This window comes from Megalopta genalis, chromosome 16 (assembly GCF_051020955.1).
Source record: "Megalopta genalis isolate 19385.01 chromosome 16, iyMegGena1_principal, whole genome shotgun sequence".
Taxonomy (NCBI): domain Eukaryota; kingdom Metazoa; phylum Arthropoda; class Insecta; order Hymenoptera; family Halictidae; genus Megalopta; species Megalopta genalis.
The window spans coordinates 2,870,608-2,896,279 of NC_135028.1; the positions used below are offsets into that span (position 1 = coordinate 2,870,608).

Below are 25,672 nucleotides of genomic sequence, written 5' to 3' on the forward strand. Positions count from 1 at the left end.
ATTCGTGATAAATTCAGAACTGGGAATCTCATGATTAATTCTTAATAATATTCTGTATTTATTTGGAACTAAAATTATATTAATCTTTCGCATTAATAAGAATATACAATGATCCTCTTCTTTCTGCTAAAAATTATACCTTTTTATTTCATGTTTTCATCGTATGATGAATATATGAATTAATCGTAATTTCTTTGTCATTACTTTTATCGTTATAATTTGTTCACTTTACGTCTCAGTTTGGTCGAATAATTGAACAATACATGCATGCAGTACCATATCCATTCACTACCACGAAAGGGTCTCAACATTTTTGCAATTAGAGGATTTCAGTCCATACAAAGGTTTCGTCTGAAATGCATTTTGAAAAGTGCAGTATCTGTGCAGTAAGTGCACGCGATCTACCCTTCCAAATAAATCTATCCTAATATAAATATAATCCTAATCAATCTAATAAGTAACATATAGCGAAAATTCATTCCCTAACCGTCCAATCATTGGAACATTTATCTAACTTCAGTATAAACACGCGACCCTGGGAAACTCCGGTGGAATATCTCTGTACGTTACATAAGAATCTCCAGATATCATACATTTGTTAATCGAAAGTCGTGAAAAACAGCGATGTTTGCAATCTAATTTAATTGTAACTTTAAGAGATTTCGATGAGATTTTCAGCGTGCATATAAGCTACCGAGATCTACAAAACGTACTATTTATATCTTCATTATAGGTTTAAATAAAAAAGTTGTGAAAACACCTTTTTTTACATTTTCTTATCATTCCAACCACTTGCAATTATTGCAAAATTTCGTTCGCTTATTGTCTAGTAAACCAGTCATCCCAACATCTCCAAAGAACTTGCTCCAATTTTCTACAAAATGATTTCTATATGAAGAAACAAAGAATACAGACGAAACGCATATACATTGTATAATCACCATTTATTATCTTGCGCTACAATTTTCATGATTTAGGAAAGCTCGTCTCATATATACACACACAAACGCGCATGTAATGAAATACTTCTATCATAACACAAGTGACCCACGCGATTGCATGTATCGAATAAATATGCATCTGAATACCGAATGAAATCGATCGAATTGTTCGACAGTGATCGAATTCGTAACACCCGTTCTCTGTACAAAGCTCCTGCGGTACTACCGTAAAAAGGAAAGAATGAAGTTATATCTGAATAACAGTTACATCTATCTATTTAATGAGGGGAACTGCACTTTGATGCGCGGCCAGGGCCGCGGGAGCGTTCAGAACTTTGAAAGGCCGTTCGGAAAATGTGTTCCGACACCGAGGACACAATTTTAGTCCCTCTCGTTCGAGCTTTCTGCTCGATCAACTGAATGCTTGCTGAGCGCAGGCTGATTTTCTTTGTCGGATCCGTGGTCGGCGTAGCCGCGCGACGTCCTAATTGATTGGGATCGTTCTTCCTCTGTTGATCAAGCGGAGCAAATCGTCTTTAAGGACGCGCAGCAGCGTTTTTTCACAGATTGCAAATGGCACAGCCATGTTCTCAGCCTGTCAATCAGCTCCGCGCAATCTGACCCTACGTCCGCGCATTCATCGTCCTCTGGTTCTGAAAAGAAACCCGAAAAATCGGGCGAACGTTTATTAAAGCAAACGATCGAGCAAATTTTAGAAGCGACGGGAACAGTCGGATACGATAAGAACGGATTTCCAATGAGAAATCAAGATTCATTTATATAGCAGGTATTAACGTTTTCGGTGGGGAACCAAAGAAATACACATTTTGGAGAAATTACATCACATCTCAAATAAATAGGTCAGCACTTCAACCTTTTAGGCACGACGCGCCACTATAGTGGCTTTAGCGGATGTCATCTTTCAGAACGACACGCCACTATAGTGGCTTTCGCGGATGTCATCTCTCTGGACGACGCGCCACTATGGTGGCTTGCTCTAGTAGCTCACTCGCTCATCGTTTGAACCAAATAATCGTCTTCATATGCATTGTTTCACACTTCTTTTGTCTTCACATCGATTTACAACAGTCTACAGGGTGTCCCAAAAATGTCTCGCAATCTGGAAATGGCGGGTTCCTCGGATCATTTGAAGCAACTTCTTCCTTTACAAAAATGTTCTCCGAGGCACCGTTAACGAGTTATTAACGAAAAACAGTGACCAATAAGAATCGAGTACGGTTGACGCGAGGAGGCCCAGCCAACCAGCGCACGACGCCCAGTTCCGCTCATTGGCTCGATCGCCTCGTGCCAGCCGAGCTCGTCTCTCATTGGGCACTGTTTTTCGCTAATAACTCGTTAACGGTGCCCCGGAGAAAATTTTTGTAAAGGAAAAAGTTGCTTCAAATGGCCTGAGGAACCCGCCACTTTCGGATTGCGAGACATTTTTGGGGCACCCTGTACATACAGACAGAATATACAGTATCAGACTCTGTACAGTACATATCAGACTCTGCCGTCCAGAGAAATAGCCTCGCGCAGAATTCAGCCGTACCTAAAAGGTTGATGTACTGTGCTCCCGCGAGAAGAAGGTGCGGCGTGTTTACGTCCCCACTTCTGCTGCAGTCAGCTGTCCTTCCTATGGTCACAGGCAGTGATTGCTATTGGCCGAAGAAGCTGACGAAGATCAACGCTACAATCCGCCGTCGATGTTCATCATTGTCTTCGACCAATAGCAATCACAGCTCGTAACCGTAGGAGGGACAGCAGAAGTGGGCGTGTACTGTGCCTTCTTCTCGCGGAAGCACAGTACTTCACGTATTAAAATCGCTTCACCGTCAATTCGTTTAAGAATCATTTAGTGGAGTTAAATATGAATGGCCCAAAAGCCAATCAGTGTAAGTCTATTAACATTAAAATTGAGATATATGTACAAGGATTTTGAAATTAACTGTAAAAAATAACAATGCCACTAAGAATGCAAAATACAATTTTTATTATAATAAAATAAAGATGCAAAATTGATATTAATATTTAATTATTTTATTTAATTTTTTTATAATCTTTTTTATTCTGATTAGTCATTCCGTGGTTAACATAAGTGCTACCATCTATTGTTTTTTGTATAAAGAAATCGTCTACATTAATTTATCCACCGAGAGATCATATGATAAATATGTGTTTGCATTGCGTAATTCATTTTTTAAAACAAATGGACTTACACTGGTTGGCTTCTAAACTGTCCATACATGCTTTAGCTTTTATTCTAAATTCTCCATCAGTATTTTGTTTCGTGGAACCATTATTTCTCAAATGTATTGTTCAATTGCAGCGATAAATATTCGTTCTAATTCGAAAATAATTTATAATATTTCGTTCATTAAGAAACGTTTTCATGTGAACGTACAGTCAGGGGCAAAAAGATAAGACACCCTATGTTCCATCGTGTTTTGATACATTAGCTGGCGAAAATGTTCATTTTACAAAATCACCTTTCTAAAAAATGTTGAAGAAGAAAACGTTACTTGCAATTAATAATTAGTTGCAATTGCACAGAGAAAACGTGAATATTAGATATCCAATGGAGTCTTTATTTTACATTTAATATAAATAGTTTAACTTGTATAGAGCAATCGTGTAAGAAAGAATGGGACGTGGTAAAAAGTTAATTGCGTGCGAAATATATACAGTATTAAAATTGTTCAATGGAATGTATTCCATAGCAAAAATTGCTAAGATTTTAAATAGAAATGGATGTGCGATAGCGAACTTATTAAAAAATCCGAACAACTATGGAATGAAAAGAAGTTCTGGCCGACCGCCAATTTTTACAGTACGTCAAAAACGGGCAATTTTTCGGCGAACTCAAAGATGCCGACAAAGCAAATTGCAGAAAGTGTTGGTGTTACAATATATGCAGAGAACATACGTAGAGTTTCACGACAATGTGAACACCAGAAACGAAAAAAAATTGCAGAGAAAACCCTCGTTAACAAACCCATATAAACGTGTTCGATTAGTATTTGCGGAAAAGCATATTCACACGAAGAAAAAGTGGCGTAATTTAATATTCACTGATGAGATAAGAGATTTAATATTGATGGCCCTGATGGTTTAAATTATTACTATCATGATTTGAGAAAAGAAAATTTAACATTAAGTCGTCGACAAATGGACGATGAGAGAGTTATGATTTGGGTTGGAATTGGTCGCTATGGAAAAATGGATATGAAATTTATCAGTAGATAAATGAATAGCAAGAATGATTGAAGAATGATGAAAGAAGAAAAATTTATGTAGTATCGAATATCGAACAAAACTAGTAAATTGTTGTAAATTCCATTTTTTTCCAGAAACGTCTTATCATTTTGTCCCACTAATTATATTTAATTTTCTCACCTTTTCAGATAAAATGACACCGAATATTGATATTTTAGTTTAGCTTAACTAAAAATTCTAAACAAAACTAGTGTAAAAAGATGTACACGTAGCGAACCTCATTTCTGATATAAAAATTAGCAAATTAATAGGTTGTCTTATCTTTTTGTTTGTGGCTGTAGATAATTGTTATGCGTTCTTGTGTTTCTCCGCTTCGTGGAACATTTTTACATGTCGAGTATTGTGTACATACTTGTCATCGTACATGTACGTATATTTACTTTCCGACGAAGAAGCAAGATTGACGCGAACATTATAGAGGCGCGCCTTTGATAGAGGTACCGAATATTTTGCGAGTTAATAAAAAGGGCTACCGCGAAAACTGACGATGCGCACAGAGAATATGTATTTATTCACTGTTCCGTAAGTGAATTGAATGAAGTTGGTTTGGAGATAATCCCCGGATGAAAAGGCGACGTGTCAGTCTGTCACGATTTCCATAATCGTTTCGTAGCCTTAGTAGCTACGCAGTAAAATTAATAGTGATCAAAGATGGTCGTTGAATGAGCAAGAAGAATAAGAAAGGAACACCTGCGAAGTACGTGTTTCACAATAGAACCTTAGAATTCAGTAGACGAGGGTATAGGACAGATAAAGCGAAGAAGATCCAGAGGAAATTGTTATCGGGCTGATAACATTGTCAACAATGATCGACGGATTGAAAGAAAAAGAGAACAGAAAAAGAAGTTTCACATATCTGAGAAGAGGAGAATGGCATTGGTTTGATACAGATTTCTCTTACCCCGACCATTTGTTTGAAGTTCATTCTGGTCTCCTTTGGTGGTTGGCGGAAACGACATCATGCTCATAGTACTCTTATGTTTGAACGGGCTAATTTTCGGATAACTGAACTCATTGGTTACTTTCGGAAGGGGGCTAACGGTATAATACGAGTTTATATGGTTCGTATACTTTCTGGTAGTGGTGCTACCGTATTTGTTCTTACTACTATTGTCGTCGTTATTATTTACTTTAGTCTTGTATTTGCCGGCGTATAAATAATTGGCAGTCGTGTATATGTATTTGGTTGCCGGAGTTGTTGAGAATGGTGTGATGCGTTTGTAAGGACTGGTCGTCGACGTCGACGATGATGAAAAAAGATTCGTTAACGGCGAGGAGTATTTAAATTTTGATAGTAGCGTGCTGTGTGTCGTTGATTCCCACGGATACCTGTGTGAAATACCATTTAATCGTATTACCATTACAACGATAGTAAACGCAAGTGAGACAATTTGTCTCCCATATGCGGGACTTCTCTATTCATAATGAAACAAAAGGAGATCCTGATTTCGCAAATTCAAACATTTATGGAAATTAGGGGACACACGGAGGAACTAATAATACGTGTTACACGATTTTGTTTATATTTCCCAAATTCACTCTAGTTGAGTGAAAATTGACTCTGGGGGAAAGTAGTATTCGCAATTATTGATTATAAAATGTTCAAACAAGCGATCAAATCGAAAGAAAACATTTGAGTATAAATACGATTTCCCGCACGATTTCGCCACGGTTCGGATATATACCTAAAAAATATATGTATAAATCGTAGGGTTGTTACCTGTATTCTGTGGTGTTGTATTGAGCGAAGAGGGGCCGATTATGAGCTGTTGGATTATAGGTGCCGTCTCGGCGAACATACGTCGGAATATTTTGTGTGTAGTCTGGTATAATATTTTCATGTTCGGCCACACACTTTCCATTCAGGCAATACTGAAATTATTCATGAAATTATGTTCGACAGTTCCAAAATAAAATGTTGTTCGAATCAATAAGCAGCAATTCGATTACCTGACCATCTCCGCAGGGAGAGCCTTCAGCTGCGGGACGATACGCCACACAGTATCCGGAACCAGCGTCAAAGCAAAACAGCTGAGCACAAACCCTATCGTCTTTCTATAATGCAATCAAAATATTGTTTTAACAAATATTACGTAAAATATAGTTCGACGTGTGTGATGTGGATTTGAATGTCTTGTGTGTCAATTGCAAAATGAAGAAGATAAATAAACATTTATTTATTTCATTAATCGTAACCCTGATATGTTAAAAATAATATACCGGTATTCTTGAACTCCTTGACACTTTTTACTATTTTAAATTTTACCTATTCGCTGTCGCCATGAACGTGTAAAATCTGCCGTCTATTAACCCGAGAAAGATAACCTACGTCGCAGAGGCGCCTACGAAGACTGTTGATTTTTGTTAATTTTTCATAGAGGTCTAGTGATTTAAGTTTAAAATTACTTAAAATATAAAAAAATATAATATAAATGCATTTTATTTTTACAATAATGCCAAACCTTTAAAATGACTAGATTAATTTAAATAAATATCCATTGTTAGTATAAAATTGACGCCTTAGAAAAGCATGCGCCTCTGAAGCGTATGGTTATCTTTTACGTACGTTGTCATATGGTTATCTTTCTAGGGTTAATGGCTATCTCGTTAAGTGTTGTATAAATAACGAATAAATAAATTTTTGAAATAGTTTGTCTCTTCTCAGAATTTCGTAAATAAAATTTTCTTGAAATGGTAGTTACCTATGGAAACGACATTATCAAATATATTTAATTACATAACATTCATATACATATAATTACTATTTAAAGGAAAATGTTTGTTTGCTATTCTGTATTACATGAGAAAGATACAAATATTTATAGTTTATTTACTATTTAAAAAATCTATTTCTCCCCAGCCCTGCATCATTGCACTGCTTTCATGTTTATCTGCATGAAACGATACTTTACTTTGTGACATAAAAAGTTGACTTTTAAGTAGCTTAATTGGGATTTCAAATAACTTACAAAGCAAGCACTAGTTCCACGATCCTTTCGACACTGTGCATCCAACGAGAGCAATTTTCCAGGCAGAACTCTAGGAAGTGCTTCGTCTTCGTGAGGAGCATTATACAAACAAGTAGCTGTATCTCCACTAAAATGATAAAATCGAAACGAAGTTTTATATTCGATTTATGAAATCCATACAATTCTATTTCATGTTCATAAATATATCGGATTATATTTAAGATATCTGTTTATCAGTGAATAATTTGCATACATATTTAAATATTTAATAAAAATTGAAAGTCGGTGAATAATTTGCATACATATTTAAATATTTAATAAAAATTGAAGATCGACGAATAATTTGCATACATATTTAAATATTTAATAAAAATTGAAGATCTTCGAAATAATTCTTAATAATTTTCCCATATGCACTACACCGATGATAGCAGCTTGCTAAATAGGGTGCATGTACAATAAAAAAAAACATGTAGAATAAAGATTATGTTGAAGCATGCCGAGTGATCCTAATCGCAACAGCTATTGTACAACTGCGGATATGCGTGTACGTATGGTGGGACGAGTCATGCATGACTCCCGTAATTTAGCTATTCGTCTACCTCGGTCTTTTTCTTGTTTCGGCAATCAGACCGACATGTTCAATACGTATTCTGTTCGATTAAAGTGAAATATGAGCCGTTTATTTTGAAAGTGGCATAAGTCACTTTTTCAAAAAAATCGAGTTAATGGTAACACTAATTACAATTGAAGGGTATCTTTTCATTGTAAAAAAATTTGCAATCAATAAGTTGAGAACTATTGAGATATGTTCGAAAGAAGTTTTGCTAATTAACGGTATAACAAACATGTTTATTTTGAAAGTGGCGTAAGTCGCTGTACTCAGGAAATTAATTGCGGGGCTTAGTGTAAAAGAAATAGAAACTTGTGATAAGTGTGTGTGAAGTATTGTTTTGAATTACTTTCAGTATTTTCCAAATGATTACTATAGCGTGATAGCCGCCTGCCGCAAAAAATCCTTCACAGAGTTAATTGTCTAAAAATTCAATGGATACGATTTTACCATGATATTCCCTATAAAATGTTTTATAAACTAACTTTAGATGAAAAAGATGAATTTCTAACTTTGGATTTGCCACCAAAAAAAGGAAGACCTAGGCGTTATTCACAAATAGAAATGGATCCGTTATACGCTGGATCTCGTCCTGTTTCTTCAGCAAAATACAAAGATATGATGGACTTGCTTAATTATATACCCCCAATATACCACAGTTATTTTAAAAATTTGAAACAAAACACGATTTCCGAGGACTTAATCACTCCTATGGATGACGAAAATGAAATTGAAATGATGTATTTTCATATAAATTACTTATACTTATGTTTCAAAATGTACTAATTATTTTTGTATTTTATGAATATTAAAATAAAAAATACTTAAATCAAACCTTTATATTAAATATGTTCATGGTATAAATTATTATTATATGAGCCGTTTATTTTGAAGTGGCATAAGTCACTTTTTCAAAAAAATCGAGTTAATGGTAACACTAATTACAATTTTAGTAAATCACTGTCCTTTCAAAACATCACTTCAGTAAAATACGTCGGACAAAATTAATACATGTCAGTCATTTTTCTAAACTATTTATTTTGAAAGTGGCTCAAGTCACTTTACCGTAATGAAAAGTGGTGATTTTTTAATGTTTATACGAAATTATACTGAGAAATTAATTATTAAAATTAATTAATACTGAGAAAAATATCAGTATCCTGAGATAACAAATACAAGTAAATCTTCTCGAAAGTTAGCATCCATATTTTTAAACTTGTTAAAACGCAAATCCTGAAATATATCGACTTAAAAACAAAGTGACTTATGCCACTTTCAAAATAAACGGCTCATATGTTGACACAATTTTCTTTTACGCCTTTGCTTCAGCCTTTCGATTAGAACTTGCCAAATCCCGATTTGTAAATTGCATTCAACAAATATTTTTACAGTAAATCATATTTTATGAAAAACGTGTACGCACGTATCAAATGATTTTGAGCACATCAGTTGCGCTTACTTTAAAAAATGATGAAAGGATGATACGCTACAGTGAGACCATTTGAATCCTTTCTCTGTGTGTCTAAGATCACTCATGATGTAGCCATCTTCCCAGCGACATTTTTCTGCTCCAGGTCCTCCAAGATAACTGGGTGGTGGTGATCCGTCGTGAACAGCACCGAGCCTGTAATATTTATTAATATTTATAAATTATAATACGTTGCCGATGTTCTTACACGGATAAAAGACTTAAATATAGCACAAACTTACAAGTGACCAACTTCGTGTGCGGCAACAATAATCCCACTGAATCCGCCAGTGTCCTCAATGATTGCGACCGAGTTCACTTTTTCCAAACGTTTATTTACAACACAGGCTCCACCCACATACGCGAAACCTAAGTAAATGATCATGATTAGTATACAACCTCTTAAACTCCATATACAGCAAGGAGTTAATGTTAATAGAAATGTTAATGCTGCTAGTCAATTCATTATTCGATGTAAGCTAAGTAAGCTGCATTCTCGGCGAGTTAAATTAAATAGCAGAGTAACGAAGTGTACAGGTTTCGATAAAATTGCGTATCGAGGCTTTTACGGTTTATAATCGGCGAAAAAATCATGTCGCAGAAACATGTGGTGAGCTTGCAACTTAGGAGAAATTTCTTTCTGCTGCGATATATTTTAGTTATCGCGAAGATGGAAAGTGAGAAGATAAACGTGAGCCGACAACGGCGTTTCAAACATCTTTTTCTGTGTCGAAGAACGGTTCGATCGTGGTGTACGTTTCTTCTGCACGTTTCAACAGCTTGTTAAATAAAAAGATTGCAACGGAAGAAAGATTGGCTCCAATGTTTTCGTCGATTACAAACCAAATAAATAAAATTTATTGATATCGTACATGTTTTAGACTCTAACAAGATTTTATTTGATAAATTACATAAATATTTTACGTAATTTAAAAAATGAAGACGGACACTTCGTCGAATTGTCGATCTCATTATTAGGTACGAGATTATAGCGGAAATCTAACGACAGTTAATTCATTTGACCAATAAGTTATCCGTTAATAAAGAAATTCAGATAAGAATAATTGTTTCACAGGCAGCATGCATCTGATGTTAATTTATGTTGAATGATTAATCGAAGCAATCAATACAATTATAACTGTCATTTATGTAATTTACCATAGAATTTGTAATGTTTTCCTTCAATATTTACGATGCAAGAATTATTATTCATTTCTGGGACTTATATCGTTCCTTGTATCTTTCTGATAACCTGTTCCTGTACTTTATCCTCCAGTTACATTCATTTGAACACTTACCAGAAACGATCCTCAGAAATATTGCAGGCAAAGAAACAAAAAAGGTACAAGTCATATAGAACAGAACGAAAATAGAGAGAGGGGAAGGGGCGGTGATAAAGGAATATGTGTTTATCAGACATTCTTAGTTAAATTGGACACGATCTGGAGCAATTAATTAATTGTACATAGTGATACGAAATTATCTTTGAATAAAACAATTCACGGTTTATTTATTAGCGCGAATAACCAAAATAATTTCATGGATAACTTTCCGATTAACTTTACGATGCCATTTATATTTATAAAATATGTTTTCAAATTGTTTGACAGATAGAAATAGTAAAATAGTCGACGATGTTTATTATCTAGAGTGCTACTTGTCATTTTATGTACCAAATAACGTATGCCCATGTCCGATACTAGGAAACCATAGCCATTGTGCAATGGATGGAGCAGACAAGATTTGCGAGAGAACAGTTTCGAAGACTGAGATGTGTTCCGATAGGTCGTATATGCGATTCATTCGTTTTCGTTCTTGAATTCAGTGCGAGAATCAGGGTGAGATACAGAACAGAGGAAAATTGAAAATCCCAGACGAAGAAAGACTTCATTCACAGATAGGCGCGAGTGGCAAGCTATATAGAATTTCAGTTTACATTTAGTTTAAGATAGCTCAAATCATTGTGTTCGTTTAGATACCTGTTGTACAAACTTCAAACACAGCGTTCCATTCAAGGGAATTAATAAACAAATAAATAGAAATGAAAGCCCCGTTACTGTAGTTTGCTGTAGTTTATAAATTCATATCACTGGGAAATAAACCTGGTTACAGCACGTAACTAAATAATTTATTTGTCGAATGTGACAACGATTTAATTGATAACATTAATTTAATATTATGGTTTTTGATGTGTCAATGTTACATTCATTTTATATATTTTTACAGGAAATATAAAAGTTCATAGTGATTGGTAATGACATAATCATAAAATAACTTCTAACATGAATACGATACTTTCTCCCAATGGTTCGCATTCGAACGCTTCCCCCGCTACTGAACAATCATAATCGCGTTTTTATGCATTTTAAAAGCGACTCTCCTACTAGTTCGTCCAATACATATAAAACATACAACACATATTTTATCGCAAAGAGAGGTAACTATGTGTTTTTAGTTTATCTCGATTTCATCGTCTCGAGAAATATCTAGCGGAGACCGATGGCGGTTGTAACACGTTAAATATCTCAAAATATATGATAGATATTATTACACGGTTCGGGTATATAATGTGAAATGACATCTGGAACATACCCATCTATCATGCTTAGGTAAATACGAAATATACATCTGCATAAGAAAAAAAATAATTTTTCGGTACCTAGAAGCTAACTTTCCTCACTGCTTTAAAATTGTGATATTTTTTTAGCAAATATATTCTTCCTTCTTGTTTTAAATCTCCAATTTTATATGTCGTAAAGAAATACCGATAGTTACTTCGCATTGATAAGAATATTATAAATAACAATTTATAATTAAAGTTTGAAAGTCAGTCAGGTCGGAGACGATTGTAACACCGACAGTCGGGGTCGATTGTAAGAGATATCTCTACGCCTAATTTTCTTCATCTTATAATTTCAATAAGTACCTATATTTATAAGGTTAACCAATAAATTTAAAATTGCTATAATTTAATATCATAATTAAACTTTTAGAATGTCTCGTACAAAAATAAAAAAAACTAATAAAGGAACGATGGATATAAAAGCATACGAAGGTGGTTAGGAACCTTGTATCACAAGCAAATTCAATGAGAAATGGGTCCAATGTTGTTGGCTGTAATGATTGGACACGAAAAGAATGCCATGGTGTGTTACAACCGAGGTCGGTGTCAGTTGTAACATTTTACCCGCTTCCTGATTTTATTAATAACTTGGATATTCCTTAACACGTTCCGTGCCGAGCTTTTTTACTCGAATCTTCACACTTTGATATTTTACTAAAACTTGATGTATTACGTGCAATTATTAATTCTCGTACACATAACAACGTAACAAAAACTTATCAACGCCCATTCTTGCGGTGGAAATTGATTCTTCGGTTCTAAATTTCTTGTAAACAATTTGTTCAGTTCACTAAGTAAACATGCAAGCGTGTACCATCGATGGTACACGTGGCACGGAACGTGTTAATGCACAACAAAACCACTGTAACTGAATAATCTCAGATAAGTAGGTAAGAGATTCGTACAGCAATTGTCGTTGTAAATACAATAGTTTACGTGTAATCGTGTTCAGAAATCAAAGAGATACAACCGTCATCGATTTTCCCTACTGTTCGTCCCTGAAAAGATTGCACAATCTTGTAGAGATCTATCCCCCACCATCTGATATCCTGTCTACCTACTATACGCGGACCATACCTAAGAGTCAGATCTCTCCACACCCTACTATCAACATCTGTGCCATCATAAGAATATAAACTGGCGATACATATAGGCATGAAAGTATTCGAACGCTTTTTAAAACGTTGTAACTTCTTATAAACGGGCCAAACGATATAAACTTTTTAGGGATGTTAGAGGGAATAGTTCTCTAAACAGTGGCAAAAAAATTGTTTTCAAAAAATGTTTGGATGATAAAAAAATTGGAAATTTATGTTTCATCAACATATTTATCCGAGCCTATAACGAAAATTTAAAAAATGCGTTTCGTACACCCCGTAGTTTATATACGTGCTGAAAATTTCATCGAAATCTGTTGACACATTGACAAGCTGCAGGCATTGAAAGATATAAAAATCTCGAGATTTCTTGCAGTTATCGGTTAAAAGTTGTAAACAATTGCGACTGCTATTATCCTAGCTCATAACAACGTTAACCGATTTCGATGAAAGTTTCTGCATGCGTATAAGTTACCGAGATCTAAAGAAAAAGCATTTTTTAAATCTTCGTCGTAGGCTCGATAGAAAGATTGAAAAAACATCATTTCTTAATTCTTTTATCATGCTAACAAATCGGAATTTTTGAAATTAATTTTTTAGCCATTGTCTAGTAAACTAATCCCTCTAACATCTCAACAAAATTTAGATCGCTTGACCCAATAATAGAAAAGTTATTCCGTTTCAAAAAGTGTTAGAATACTTTCGTGTCTCAGTGTATATTCCCCTACGGCCCTGTACACCGAACTATTGGGAGTGAGTACTGTATTTATAATACACATACGTATACAGAATGTTCCTTTGAAAACTTAAAATCTAAAGATCTCAAGGGGGAAATACAATTATTTTATTTATACATATTTTTGGTAATTATTTACTTTATTTGCGACCTCTCAGATTTCAATGATCTTAAAATATGGTGTCAAAATCATCATCCTGAACAATTTTTTCTTATATATATTTTCAGCTTTCAGCTTTAGTTTCCAAGATATTCACGAAAATACATTTCACATACAATATAGAGGATGCTCTAGATTTTTTGGATCCAACGATATCATCATATTCTACGAGCGAAAATAAGATGAAAATGTCATATATAAACATAAGCGCAGAAATGATTAAAGACAAAGATTATTAAAAAATTATAAGAAAAATACGAAATAGCAACGGACTATACATATACATATACACGTATATATATACATATACGGACTCATATATATAAGCGCAGAAATGATTAAAAACAAAAATTATTAAAAAATTATAAGAAAAATACGAAATAGCAACGGACTAAATGGGAATATTTATCTACATATATTTGTATGCTAGTTCTATTTCGAAGTGTCGTCTATGAAAAATTGAATAAGTTAGTAAACATAGCTTGGACAAGTAAATACAGACACAAGAAATATCACTAATGATAATTTCTACATCGAACGAAAATCAAATCGTTGATATTTCATATTTTTCATACAATTTTTTAATAAAGCATTTATCGAACCCATGTTTATATGACATTTTTTTCTTATTTTCGCTGGTAGATTATGAATACCGTTTGACCGAAAGAACCTGGGCACCCTGTATATTTTCTGCTTACAACATGAATGTTATTAGCTTCTGGTATCCTGCAGACAGTGTCGCCAGGGAATCGATGGCGCGAGAGGAATCTCTTTGTCCTCTCCTTGCCTCGTGCCCTGCAGTCGCCATCAAATTGAAGTTGGAGTAATGGAGGGGGTATCTAGCAGCACTAGATCGTCGCTTGACGATGCATGGATCAGCTTTTTGGCCACGACGCATCTTCACCACATCAGTGTCCTCCCATTTGAGAGTCTCCGGTAGGAGTGGGGGAAAAAGGAGCTTGTGGACGATTGCAGGGAGGAGGGCGACATCTAGGGAGCCTCACGTGCCATCAATTCCCTGGCAACACTGCTTACAGCTCACATTATATAGTTTTAGCGCTGTTTACATGTGGAATTGGTTGAGGTTAGGTATGCGACGGGTTGGAGAAGGCTAGCCGCGAGGTGCGCAACATTGTAAGTGTAATCAGGCCGGCCATCTTTGCTCCTTCCCGAACCACAACCAACCTCAGCAATTCCTTCTCTTGGAATCTTGTATTCATATGATTATATTGTATAATATAATATACATTATATTATATTTTAATTACTGTTCGGTGACAGCCGGTTCCAAAATAAAGTGTAATCGTAATTTAAGTATTACTAAAGCTTTTTGCAAATATCTCGGGAACTAAATCCGTGCGGAGGTAACATGTACAGGAAGAAGTTATTCAGAATGATGAGGCTGACAACAGATTTAGATTTAAAGTTTTCAAATGAATGCTCCGTACAAGCTATCAGTATTACCATACGATGGATCAATTATTTTATACTTAAATTAGTTAGAAGATCATGACTATCATTATTATATATACAGGGTGTCCAATTTGAAGTAATGCACTCAATTATCTCCTAAATGATGGTTCGTTTAAAAGTTTTTTTAAGCGAACCTTGCCCAGTTTCGAATGGGATATCCCATAATGGTCGCAAATTGGACATGCTTCAGAGACTTCAAGGTGACCTTGGTTTATTTTAATGGTACTGTATATCTTTTTTATGTAAGCAGATAATGCATTTCAAGAACAATTCGTTGACCTAGAATCCTTTGGTCTTTGAACTACGCACAAGGTTATTTAACCCTTTCGCTACTACGGGCCACTATAGTGGCCCTCCATAAGATGTCACTGAGGTACTACGGGCCACTATAGTGGCCTTTCATAAGATGCCACTGAGGTACTATGGGCCACTATAGTGGCCTTCCATAAGATGCATTATATTGCATAATGTTATTTCCTCTCATACTGTAAATTAAAGAGCGCATGCTAAGACGTTATAAATACCCTGGAATACCCTTTATTTATAAATACCCTTTGGAGAGAAATTTTTTCGTACGAAAACATTCAAGCAGCTTGGGTTCTCTGCCGCGGTACTCCCGCTGACGATCGGCGTCGCGTAGCGTGCAGTGATGTCGCGGCGCTCCGTTCAGCGGAAGTACTGCGGTGGAGAACCCGCCCGTAGCGAAAGGGTTAATACCGTTTAAAACTTGTCTTCGTTAAACGTCCCAAGAGTTTAACCTCCAAGAGTATGGCGGCGGCTTGTGTTTACAAAGAGAGAAAATCTATTGGAAGCTTATCACTGTGTGGAAAGTATCAATATCATTGTGACTCTGATTGCCAACTTCCGATGCTAGATTCCGGGTTTGAGGAGTAGGGACAGGTAGTATGACGGCGAAATCCTCACTACCTTGTCTCAAAGTCACTCGGCGTCCGTAGGCTACGCAGTATACTTAAAAAATGCGATGCAGTAGGGACACCTTTTAGCTTTCCGAGTGTTGTTTTCGACTTCGCCGCATTAGCCGAGGGAGTGAGAGTTGCCCCACCATACTGCCTGCCCCCACTCTCCAAACCTGGAATCTAGCATCCGAAGTTAGCAACCAAAATTTGCGAAGAAATTGCTGCAAGATTATGTCCCGTTAGATGTTCAGATGGCCAGCATCCGAATGATAGCAGTTCTATTTTCTGATGGAATTACTTACAAAAATAGTGAAGAATTAAATTGACATGATTGTCACTATTGAGCTGAAGAGAATCCGCATTGAGACCGGTCAGTTGAAGTCGGACTACTTTTTTAATGATACACTAATAGGAGAACGCTATAACACTCTTCCCACAGAAGAGAAAAGAATCCCAGATCTCCGGATTTAACATCATTAGACTTTTTCTTGTGGAATTGTATAAAAGTTTACTAAATTGTATAAAGTTTACTAGGCAGAGTTTAATGGTATCTTTTAACGCGGCAAATTAATAAGAGAACGTTGAAGGAAGTGGAGCTATCACTTAGAGTTAGAATTAATCAGTGTATTGATGTCGGTGGTCGTCCTTTTCAATACATGCGATAAAAAGTAACTTTTGCGCGTATAACAAAGCTAAACTTTAAACGGTATTAAATGAGCTTGTTACAGGTCAATGAATTGACCTTGAAATGCACAATCCGTTTATATAAAGAAATATACAGTTCCATTTAAAAAGAAGCAAGGTCTTCTTGACATCTCACATTCTTCCAAACGAACTATAGTTTAGGAAATAATTGAATGCGTTATTTCGAATGGGACACCCTGTATACATGAAGAAGCTGTCGTACTTTTTAACATCACACACAAAATTAACATTCGAAGGGGCGAGAACCTAATTCACAACGATCTTCAGGATATCTTTTGCGGAGTATTTGGTCGTGAAATTGCAATAAAGAATTATTTGAGAGCAGGGAAAAACCTTCGCAGAGCTGTGCACACACAGTTAAGTGTTCGTATTATCAATCGACAATTTTCGTAATTTGCTTAATCCCGAAAAAAACGTACCTGCGGTTCCTCTATTGCACACGTCATTCGCGTATTGCCTCCTGCACATATCTAATCTGCAATGCAACAACAAAAGTTCCACTTTATCATGTAGATCCACAACCTGCTTGATTTGGACCACGTCACAGGACAATCAAAGGAGACGCGCCGCTCGTACATGTGTACATGACAAGTCCCTTTACGTGATTCGGGGAGAAAACAAGAATAATGTAAAAGAATGACAATATAGTGCGACGTGCGACGTGCGACAACACACTTCCGTCGACAACAATTCTGCGTAATCTTCGTGCAATCTTTTGTTCCGAGAGCAGACGGACGCGTTCCATTTCATCTTTGCAAACTCGAAACGTCAATAGTGTATGTTGATTGCCAAAAAGCGAATACTGTGAGCCGATCGAACGTTGCGCAGAAAGTTTCTCCCTTGGTTCAGCCACGGAAACGTAAATGATGACAGCGTTGAATTGTGACCAAGCGAATGTAGCACGCGTGTAAACGATCGTCAATTACAGTAAATTCTCCCTAACTGACCATCAGCTAGGAAACAAAAATGGACAATTTAGGAAGAGGACATACAATTATTCCAGCCTTGCGGCTCGTTTTCATAGTTGACGACATCGTATCTCTTCTTACCAAATTGCCCGCTTTGTGTACCAGCTGAGCGTCAATTAGGGAGACTTTACTGTCGTAATCAAACGTTGCTTCTCTTGCACGAATAATTCGAGATTACCGTAGTATCTGGCGTTTGTGCGCGAATCATGTTTATACAATCTTCTTACTTGCTCGATAGGAAAAGTTAGAAATGGTGTATGCACCGTGATGAGATCACAAGACGAGCCCTGAGACAGCGCAGGAGCAAGAGGGGCATCCTTAGGCCTGTCTATCCTCACTTTTGACGCTCGTGTAGACGCAATGCTGTTTAATCGCATCTACTACCGTTACTATTAGGTCTACCGGAAAGTTCTGTCCGTTTTTGAATTGAAATATAACACAATTTTCATACATTTAATAATATTTATTGTAGAATATACTTTCCATCGTGACTTATGACTTCTTGCCAGCGTGATGGCAACTTGTAAATGCCATTTTTAAGAAATGATTTATTTTTAGAGGCGAAGAACTCAACTAGTGCTTGGTTGACATCAGCTTCAGTTTTGAATTTTTTTTCCTGTAAAAAGTTTTGCAAAGAGAGAAACAAGTGATAATCGGAGGGTGCTAGGTCTGGGGAGTACGGTGGATGCGACAGAATTTCCCAGCCTAGCTCTGCGATTTTCTGACGAGTCGCCAAAGCAGCATGTGGTCTGGCATTATCATCGGTAGCCATGTTTTCACGATCGCGTCTCATTTAATAATGACATGAGACATCTTTGTTTCAGTTTATTTATGAGAGTACATGTGTGTAAATGCAATGATAAAGAGAGATAGTCATATATGTCTCAAATCAACATGTGCATATGGATTGAAACTTGAAGTGACACTATCGGACAGAACTTTCCGGCAGACCTAGTACTTATCAATTTGCGCTATCTCACTCGTTCTCCACACGTCTCGTTCCCTCTTTTGACTGTCTTCGTCACGTGAAGCCGATTAATGTATGTGACCGCGTTAGCCAATAGTGCGCCCTAATCGAAAATGTGTGTCAGACTAGAGGGTACGCCCCGTTGTCTGTGACCAATCGGACGCGAATTCTTATCATACGTCACCGGTATTCCTACCAAGGCTCATATTGTGATCTCACCACAGTACAATGCACGCGGAAAGAGGATCGAATGATCATAAATCGATTCCTTCAGATATATCGTCTCTAATGTGCAGTTTGTTACCATGAACGTGGCTCGTTTAGTTTTGAACACTTAAGGCGAATTCTCAGTGTTATGGACAACGATCTTAGTTCTTGATATCATCACGACAGTACGTCGTTACCGTATATTAGTTTACCATTACCTTTTTAATTTGATTTAGGTTACTACTGATTATAGGCAACTGAGTATACTGTACGCATTAAGCCCTTGATCTACATATTTAGAGGCGACTAGTCTCGAATACAATGACAAGTGTAGCACTTGACACTGTGTGTGTGTGTGTGTGTGTGTGTGTTTTGGGGGAGCTAGTGAATCGAAAGTATCAAAAAGATATGCTTTCTCATAATTTGCAATATTTTTGGAACTCAACTGGTTGCATTTTCAGTGAACCAAACGGCAGATCTTAATAAACATCTCCGTGTAAGAATATATACGGCTAGTTTCTAATATACCAGCATAAGATGACTTTTTAATATATAGGATATCCTATAATTATATTAATTCTCTGGAAGGAGTGATTCCTGAGGTCATTCGAAGTAACATTTTCCTTAGCGTAAATGCTATTCGCGGCTTTGTTTACGCGTTATTAACGAAAAACACTGACCAATCAGAGGCGAGATCAGCTAGCTCAAGCGGCCGAGGCAGCAAGCAGTACTACGGTTGCGACTGCGGACCACGACGGCAGAAGCATAGGCTTCGTGTCGCATTTGAAGCATGAACAAGTTACAGAGCATTGAACTTTCCGTATTTTTTTACTACGTATAATTGATAATTTTAAGAGAAACTCTGTTAATCCTTATTATACGATGTCTGAAGAATATTTAGTAATTTTTCAAACCCTAAATAATAAGTAGCTTAACCGTGACAGCCGTTTTAATTATCTAATGTGTATTACACTCCACGTGTAGCAAAGTAATTTTTAAGCGTTGGGCAGTGTAAATATTAATAATGAATAACCCCGTTAAAGTACCTAAAAGATATTTTTGTTTAAATAATTCTGTGTCTGAATAGATTGATTCGCAAAGCTATTTTACTGATAAATAACCTTGTTAAATGTTGTAAGAAAATTGTTTGTTTAAGAGATGTAAAAAATACTATTAATACGAAAGTTACCCATTTAGTTGTAAATCCGCTTCATGCTAAGAAATATGTGTTAAAAGAATAGAGCATTGATCCCGTGCAAGGTATAGTCCGCGACAAAAATGTAACACACTTTGAAATTAACTGATTTTTATTTATTTAGAATTACAATCAAGGTTATGTTTTTATACAAACTAGCAAAACAGTACGATATAAATACAGTAAATTCTCTCTAATTGACGCTCAGCTTGGAAATAAAAATGGATAATTTGGGAAGAGGAGATATGATTATTCGAGCCTTGCGGCTAGTTTTTATAGTTACGGATTATCAACAACTATAAAAACGACCTGCAAGGCATGAATAATCGTTTCTCCTTTTCCTAAATTGTCCATTTTTGTGTACAAGCTGGGAGTCAATTAGGGAGAATATACTGTACCTACAAATGAAATAGAATTGAATTCCGCCAGTCTAACGATTTCATTTGAAAAAAAAAGAATTTTTGAATACATTTTTCATTCGGCAATGCTTTGAAATTTTAACCGAGCTGTATATAGAAATGGCAAACAATTTAAAAACATTGCCGAATTAGAAAAAGTATTCAAGATGAGTGCGAGCAATTAGAGAAAAAACTATTAAAAATCTCTATAAATCTTTGTCAAAGATAATGATAATTCTTAATAAGTGCAAAGGAGAAGCCACAAAATATTAAGCATTAAATATTCATTAATTTATTGCTATATATCACTTTTAGTTAAAAGTGCTATAATTTTATCCCACTGTATGCCGATAAAAATTATTTTTTTTTTCAAATAAAATTGTTTATACAGGCGGAATTCAATTGTACAAATGAATTTGTAGGTATTCAACATTTGCAAGTTCATATAAAAACAAAATCTTGATTGTAATGTTAATACTTAAAAATCAATTAATTTCAAAGTGTGTTATCTTTTTGTCGCGGACTGTACATTTTATGAGGTCAATGCACTATTCTATTGACACATATTTATTAGCATAAACTGGATTTACAGCTAAATGGGTAAGTTTCTCATTAATAGTATTCTTGATATCTCTTCAATAAACAAATTTTTTACAACCTTTAACAATGTTATTTATCAACAAAATAGCTTTTGCGAATCATTTGTGGAGTTCTGTTCAGACATAGAATTATTCAAACAAAAATATCTTTTAGATACATTGACGGGGTTACTCATTTTTAGTATTTAATGTGCCCACCGCATAAAAATTACTTTGCTACACGTGGAGTGTAATACACATTAGATAATTAAAACGGCTGTCACGGTTAAACTACTTATTATTTAGGGTTTGAAAAATTACTAAATATTCTTCAGACATTCTACAATAAGGATTGAGGATATGGAAATTTTCACGCTCTGTGACTTGTTCATGCTTCAAATGCGACACGAAGCTTCTGTAGTTCTGCTTGCTGTCTCGGCCGCTCGAGCTAGCTGATCTCGCCTCTGATTGGTTAGTGTTTTTTCGTTAATAACGGGTAAACAAAGCCGTGAATAGCATTTACGCTAAGGAAAATGTTACTTCAAGTGACCTCAGGAATCACTCCTTTCAGAGAATTAAGATAATTATGGGACATCCTGCATTATCACTATGTACGTAGTGCACGCTTGCACACTACTGCTTACAGCAATAGTGGATTTTGATATAATTACTAATAATTTAATGAATAATTTCTTTCAAATTAAACTCCTCTGAAACTGTTATACAAGATGCTCCAGCATTGATTGTCCCAACCGAGAAGAATTTAACTAGGTGATTCTACATGAAAGAACAAATCGAAAATAAGTTATAGAATTTTTTCATTTGCGACTCTGTTGTCGAGAAAATCGGTTTTGAATATTCAGCGTACGTGTACACCTATTATTAGAAGCTGTCAGGAAGTCCTCAGGGGTTTCTGCGGGGCAAGGGTAACAAAAGAAGGCACCGCCTGACCCTACTTTCCACGCTTCTGCCTGGCGTCTTTGTGGGGCCTTTTGCCATAGTTGTAGGATCTTTGTATCGATGTACTCTATCAAATGTTTTCGTAGCAATGAAATGGCGCAAGGCGGGCGAGCCAACGAACGTACGAAGCCCAGTTCCGCCCATTGATTTGGCCGCCTTGCGCCAGCCAAGCTCGCCTCTCATTGGTCACTCTTTTTTTGTTAATAACTCGTTAACGGTGCCTCCGAGAAAATTGTTGTAAAGGAAAAAGTTACTTCAAATGACCTCGGGAACCCCTCATTTCCCGCTTGTACAATAATTTTGGGACACCCAGTATAAAATAGAGCCGCAAGACTTAAATAATCGTATTCTCCTCTCCCAAATTGTCCATTTTTGTTTATAAACTGAAGGACAATTGGGAAGAAGTTACTGTAGTACTAATATTATGAATATCAACATGATGTACTGTTTTATTCAGTTTTGCGTATGGATTTAGAGTGGAAATGAAAGTAAGACATGTAATTTAATTACTAACTAGCAAGAATTGTTGAAAATGCTGAACATTCGAAGTCGATTTTCGCGACATCGAAGTCTCAACTGAAAAAATTTTATTTTCGATTTGTTTTTTATGTAGAATCACCCCTACCTCGACTGTACTACTAATAGTGAAACACCCTGTACAATATACGTATGTACATACATACAAATTTTTGACCGATTTTCTTTAATGATATAATTTCCATAACTGTAAGGTGCAAAAATAATGGTTTGGAATATTATATTCTTACGTCGACTTTTTTTTCACAACGTACATACGTTCTAATCACAATGATCTTATACGTTATTAAAAGTATCTTGAAGTTTAACATTTAAAAGCACTCGTTTAAAAATCTCAAACATAAAATTGACCGTCGATAATACGTAGAATTATTAAGATTGCAAATTATCAGAAGTGTTCACTCGAAAGTATACCTCTTTCGACTGATTCACCCCTACAGGTCCCATGCCCATGAAACATATGCTATCGCAGCACCTTTCAAAGCCAACAACTACATTAGGACTAATACAAACACTGTACAAATGCTAACAGTGGACATAATATTAAGAGGAAAAATATAATAATAAGTTGAAAAAGAAAGCTTGAGCGCTATGTAATAAACCATACCGGCAGTTCCCTTAGTGCAGCGGCCGCCTTTCCTACGACGGCACATATCATACCTGTTTTGCGAAATAAAAATCAAACAGTATGAAATCACCGGATACTCGTGGACTGTATAACATAAGGTAGAGGGCCATTGAATGTATTCATGCTCTGTTTTCAATCATTTTCGTCGAAAGGGAAACTCGTTCAATGACAATTTGTGCTTCGATATCTAATGAACCTGATCAGTGTGTACACATTGATCATGCTCTGGATAGAATTCCACGAAATTCTGATCATGCTAACATCTGATCAAACCTGTCCATACCAATGTGTATACATTGATTATCCAGGATAGAGTTAACAAGTGCGAAGTTCTTGGTAATTCGATTATTAGGATCATCGTTGCATTTAGATTTTGTAGATGTAACAAATGAAATGGGAACTCTTACTTCGTGACGGCGACAGCTATGTCGTAAACCGGAAGTCTCCTCTCGCGGAAAAGATATTTGCCCATGTCGGTCAACGCAGCCGCCGAATCGATGGCGTCCCGTCCCACACGATTCCTTTCCAAATACGGTGTGGCATCCCTTCCCTAAAAGATATTATGCAAAACGTAAACCTGCACCGAGACGCATGCACGACACTCTGCATTGTTTGATAGCCAATTTATCAATTATACGTTACTCGTGAGATAATAATTCCGGCGATACTGATACGGATCTTTGGCCCCTTCAGCAGCTTGTACCTTAAATCTACTCCGTTCCAAAAAGACACGAAGTACCTTTTGATTTGTACATTGTCACCACCATGTAACCTATAAAATAAAGTATAGTTATCTCTGTATCCAGTACAAGAGAGTATATGCTTAACTGTTATACCACATTAATTTTTATTACTCTATGAATCTCCACATTGTTCAATAGAACGCAATAGCCAATACTATTTTTTATTAATTCGTTTTCTTCACAATTGGAATATGCGTCTTCAGCTTGCTATCTAATAAATGGTAAAGCACCGTGATCTTTGATTTAAACTACTGATCATAATTTGCATTAGTAGTTTAACCTTTTAGGCCTGACGCGCCACTATAGTGGCTTTCGCGGATGCCATCTTTCAGAACGACACGCCACTATAGTGGCTTTCGCGGATGTCATCTCTCTGGACGACGCGCCACTATGGTGGCTTGCTCTAGTAGCTCACTCGCTCATCGTTTGAACCAAATAATCGTCTTCATATGCATTGTTTCACACTTCTTTCGTTTTCACATCGATCTACAACAGTCTACAGGGTGTCCCAAAAATGTCTCGCAATCCGGAAATGGCGGGTTCCTCAAATCATTTGAAGCAACTTCTTCCTTTACAAAAATGTTCTCCGAGGCACCGTTAACGAGTTATTAACGAAAAACAGTGACCAATAAGAATCGAGTACGGCTGACGCGAGGCGGCCCAGCCAACCAGCGCACGAAGCCCAGTTCCGCTCATTGGCTCGATTGCCTCGCGCCAGCTGAGCTCGTCTCTCATTGGTCACTGTTTTTCGTTAATAACTCGTTAACGGTGCCTCGGAGAAAATTTTTGTAAAGGAAAAAGTTGCTTCAAAGGGCCCGAGGAATCCGCCACTTTCGGATTGCGAGACATTTTTGGGACACCCTGTATATACAGACAGAATATACAGTATCAGACTCTGTACAGTACATATCAGACTCTGCCGTCCAGAGAAATAGCCTCGCGCAGAATTCAGCCGTACCTAAAAGGTTAATAAGGAAACTGAGTTCTAAATGGGTAGTAGTGGCAAGTAAAAATGTACACACACACTGAATCTCTCATGAAAATCGAGATCATGACATCTGTTCCTTAATAAATCGGTCGGATTTGGATGATTGTAATTACAAAGTGAATGTAATCAATATTATGTAAGAGTTTATTTGCGTAATATGCGTAATATTTTATAAAGTTAAGAAGCTAATGCAACGTTTACAGGCATACGCTTTAATACTGTTATTGAACTATGGTCTGAAATTAATATTTTGTCCATTTCCCCTGACTTTTTTGAATGCTTTTTATCTACGTGGCATATTACCAATCAAGATATTTTAATAGCTCAAGAATACCCGTAGGTAAGTTGTCATAGTTCACTAATTTTCTTTTCACGATAGACCACAAGTTCTCTTATTGGTGTTAAAATTTAATTTTTGTGTGTTATATAAAATATAATTTCTTCTTCATTGCATCCAATAGAAGTAACAACTGATGGTAAGTAGGTTTGTAAAATGTTTAAATAATATTTCTTGCACTATGTATG

At 36.1% G+C, this 25,672-nt stretch overlaps 1 protein-coding gene across 8 annotated transcripts in view; it reads right to left on the reverse strand.

Moving 5' to 3' along the window:
• Positions 1-925: 925 nt before the first annotated feature.
• sona (sol narae metalloprotease) overlaps positions 926-25,672 on the reverse strand; it is a 156,756-nt gene continuing 132,009 nt past the window's right edge. For 3 of the 8 annotated variants that reach the window (XM_033470211.2, XM_033470210.2, XM_033470209.2), the window contains 10 exons: positions 24,059-24,188; positions 23,824-23,966; positions 17,398-17,453; positions 9,510-9,636; positions 9,259-9,423; positions 7,187-7,313; positions 6,168-6,272; positions 5,938-6,089; positions 5,119-5,546; positions 926-1,594 (listed from right to left, as the gene is read on the reverse strand). In XM_033470211.2, coding sequence (XP_033326102.2) covers positions 1,458-1,594; positions 5,119-5,546; positions 5,938-6,089; positions 6,168-6,272; positions 7,187-7,313; positions 9,259-9,423; positions 9,510-9,636; positions 17,398-17,453; positions 23,824-23,966; positions 24,059-24,188 — 1,570 coding nt within the window. In that variant the 3' untranslated portion in view covers positions 926-1,457. Of the gene's footprint in view, positions 1,595-5,118; positions 5,547-5,937; positions 6,090-6,167; positions 6,273-7,186; positions 7,314-9,258; positions 9,424-9,509; positions 9,637-17,397; positions 17,454-23,395; positions 23,449-23,823; positions 23,967-24,058; positions 24,189-25,672 lie in introns of all 8 variants that reach the window. The other 5 variants (XM_033470213.2, XM_033470212.2, XM_076527031.1 and 2 more) reach the window with 5 other exon arrangements.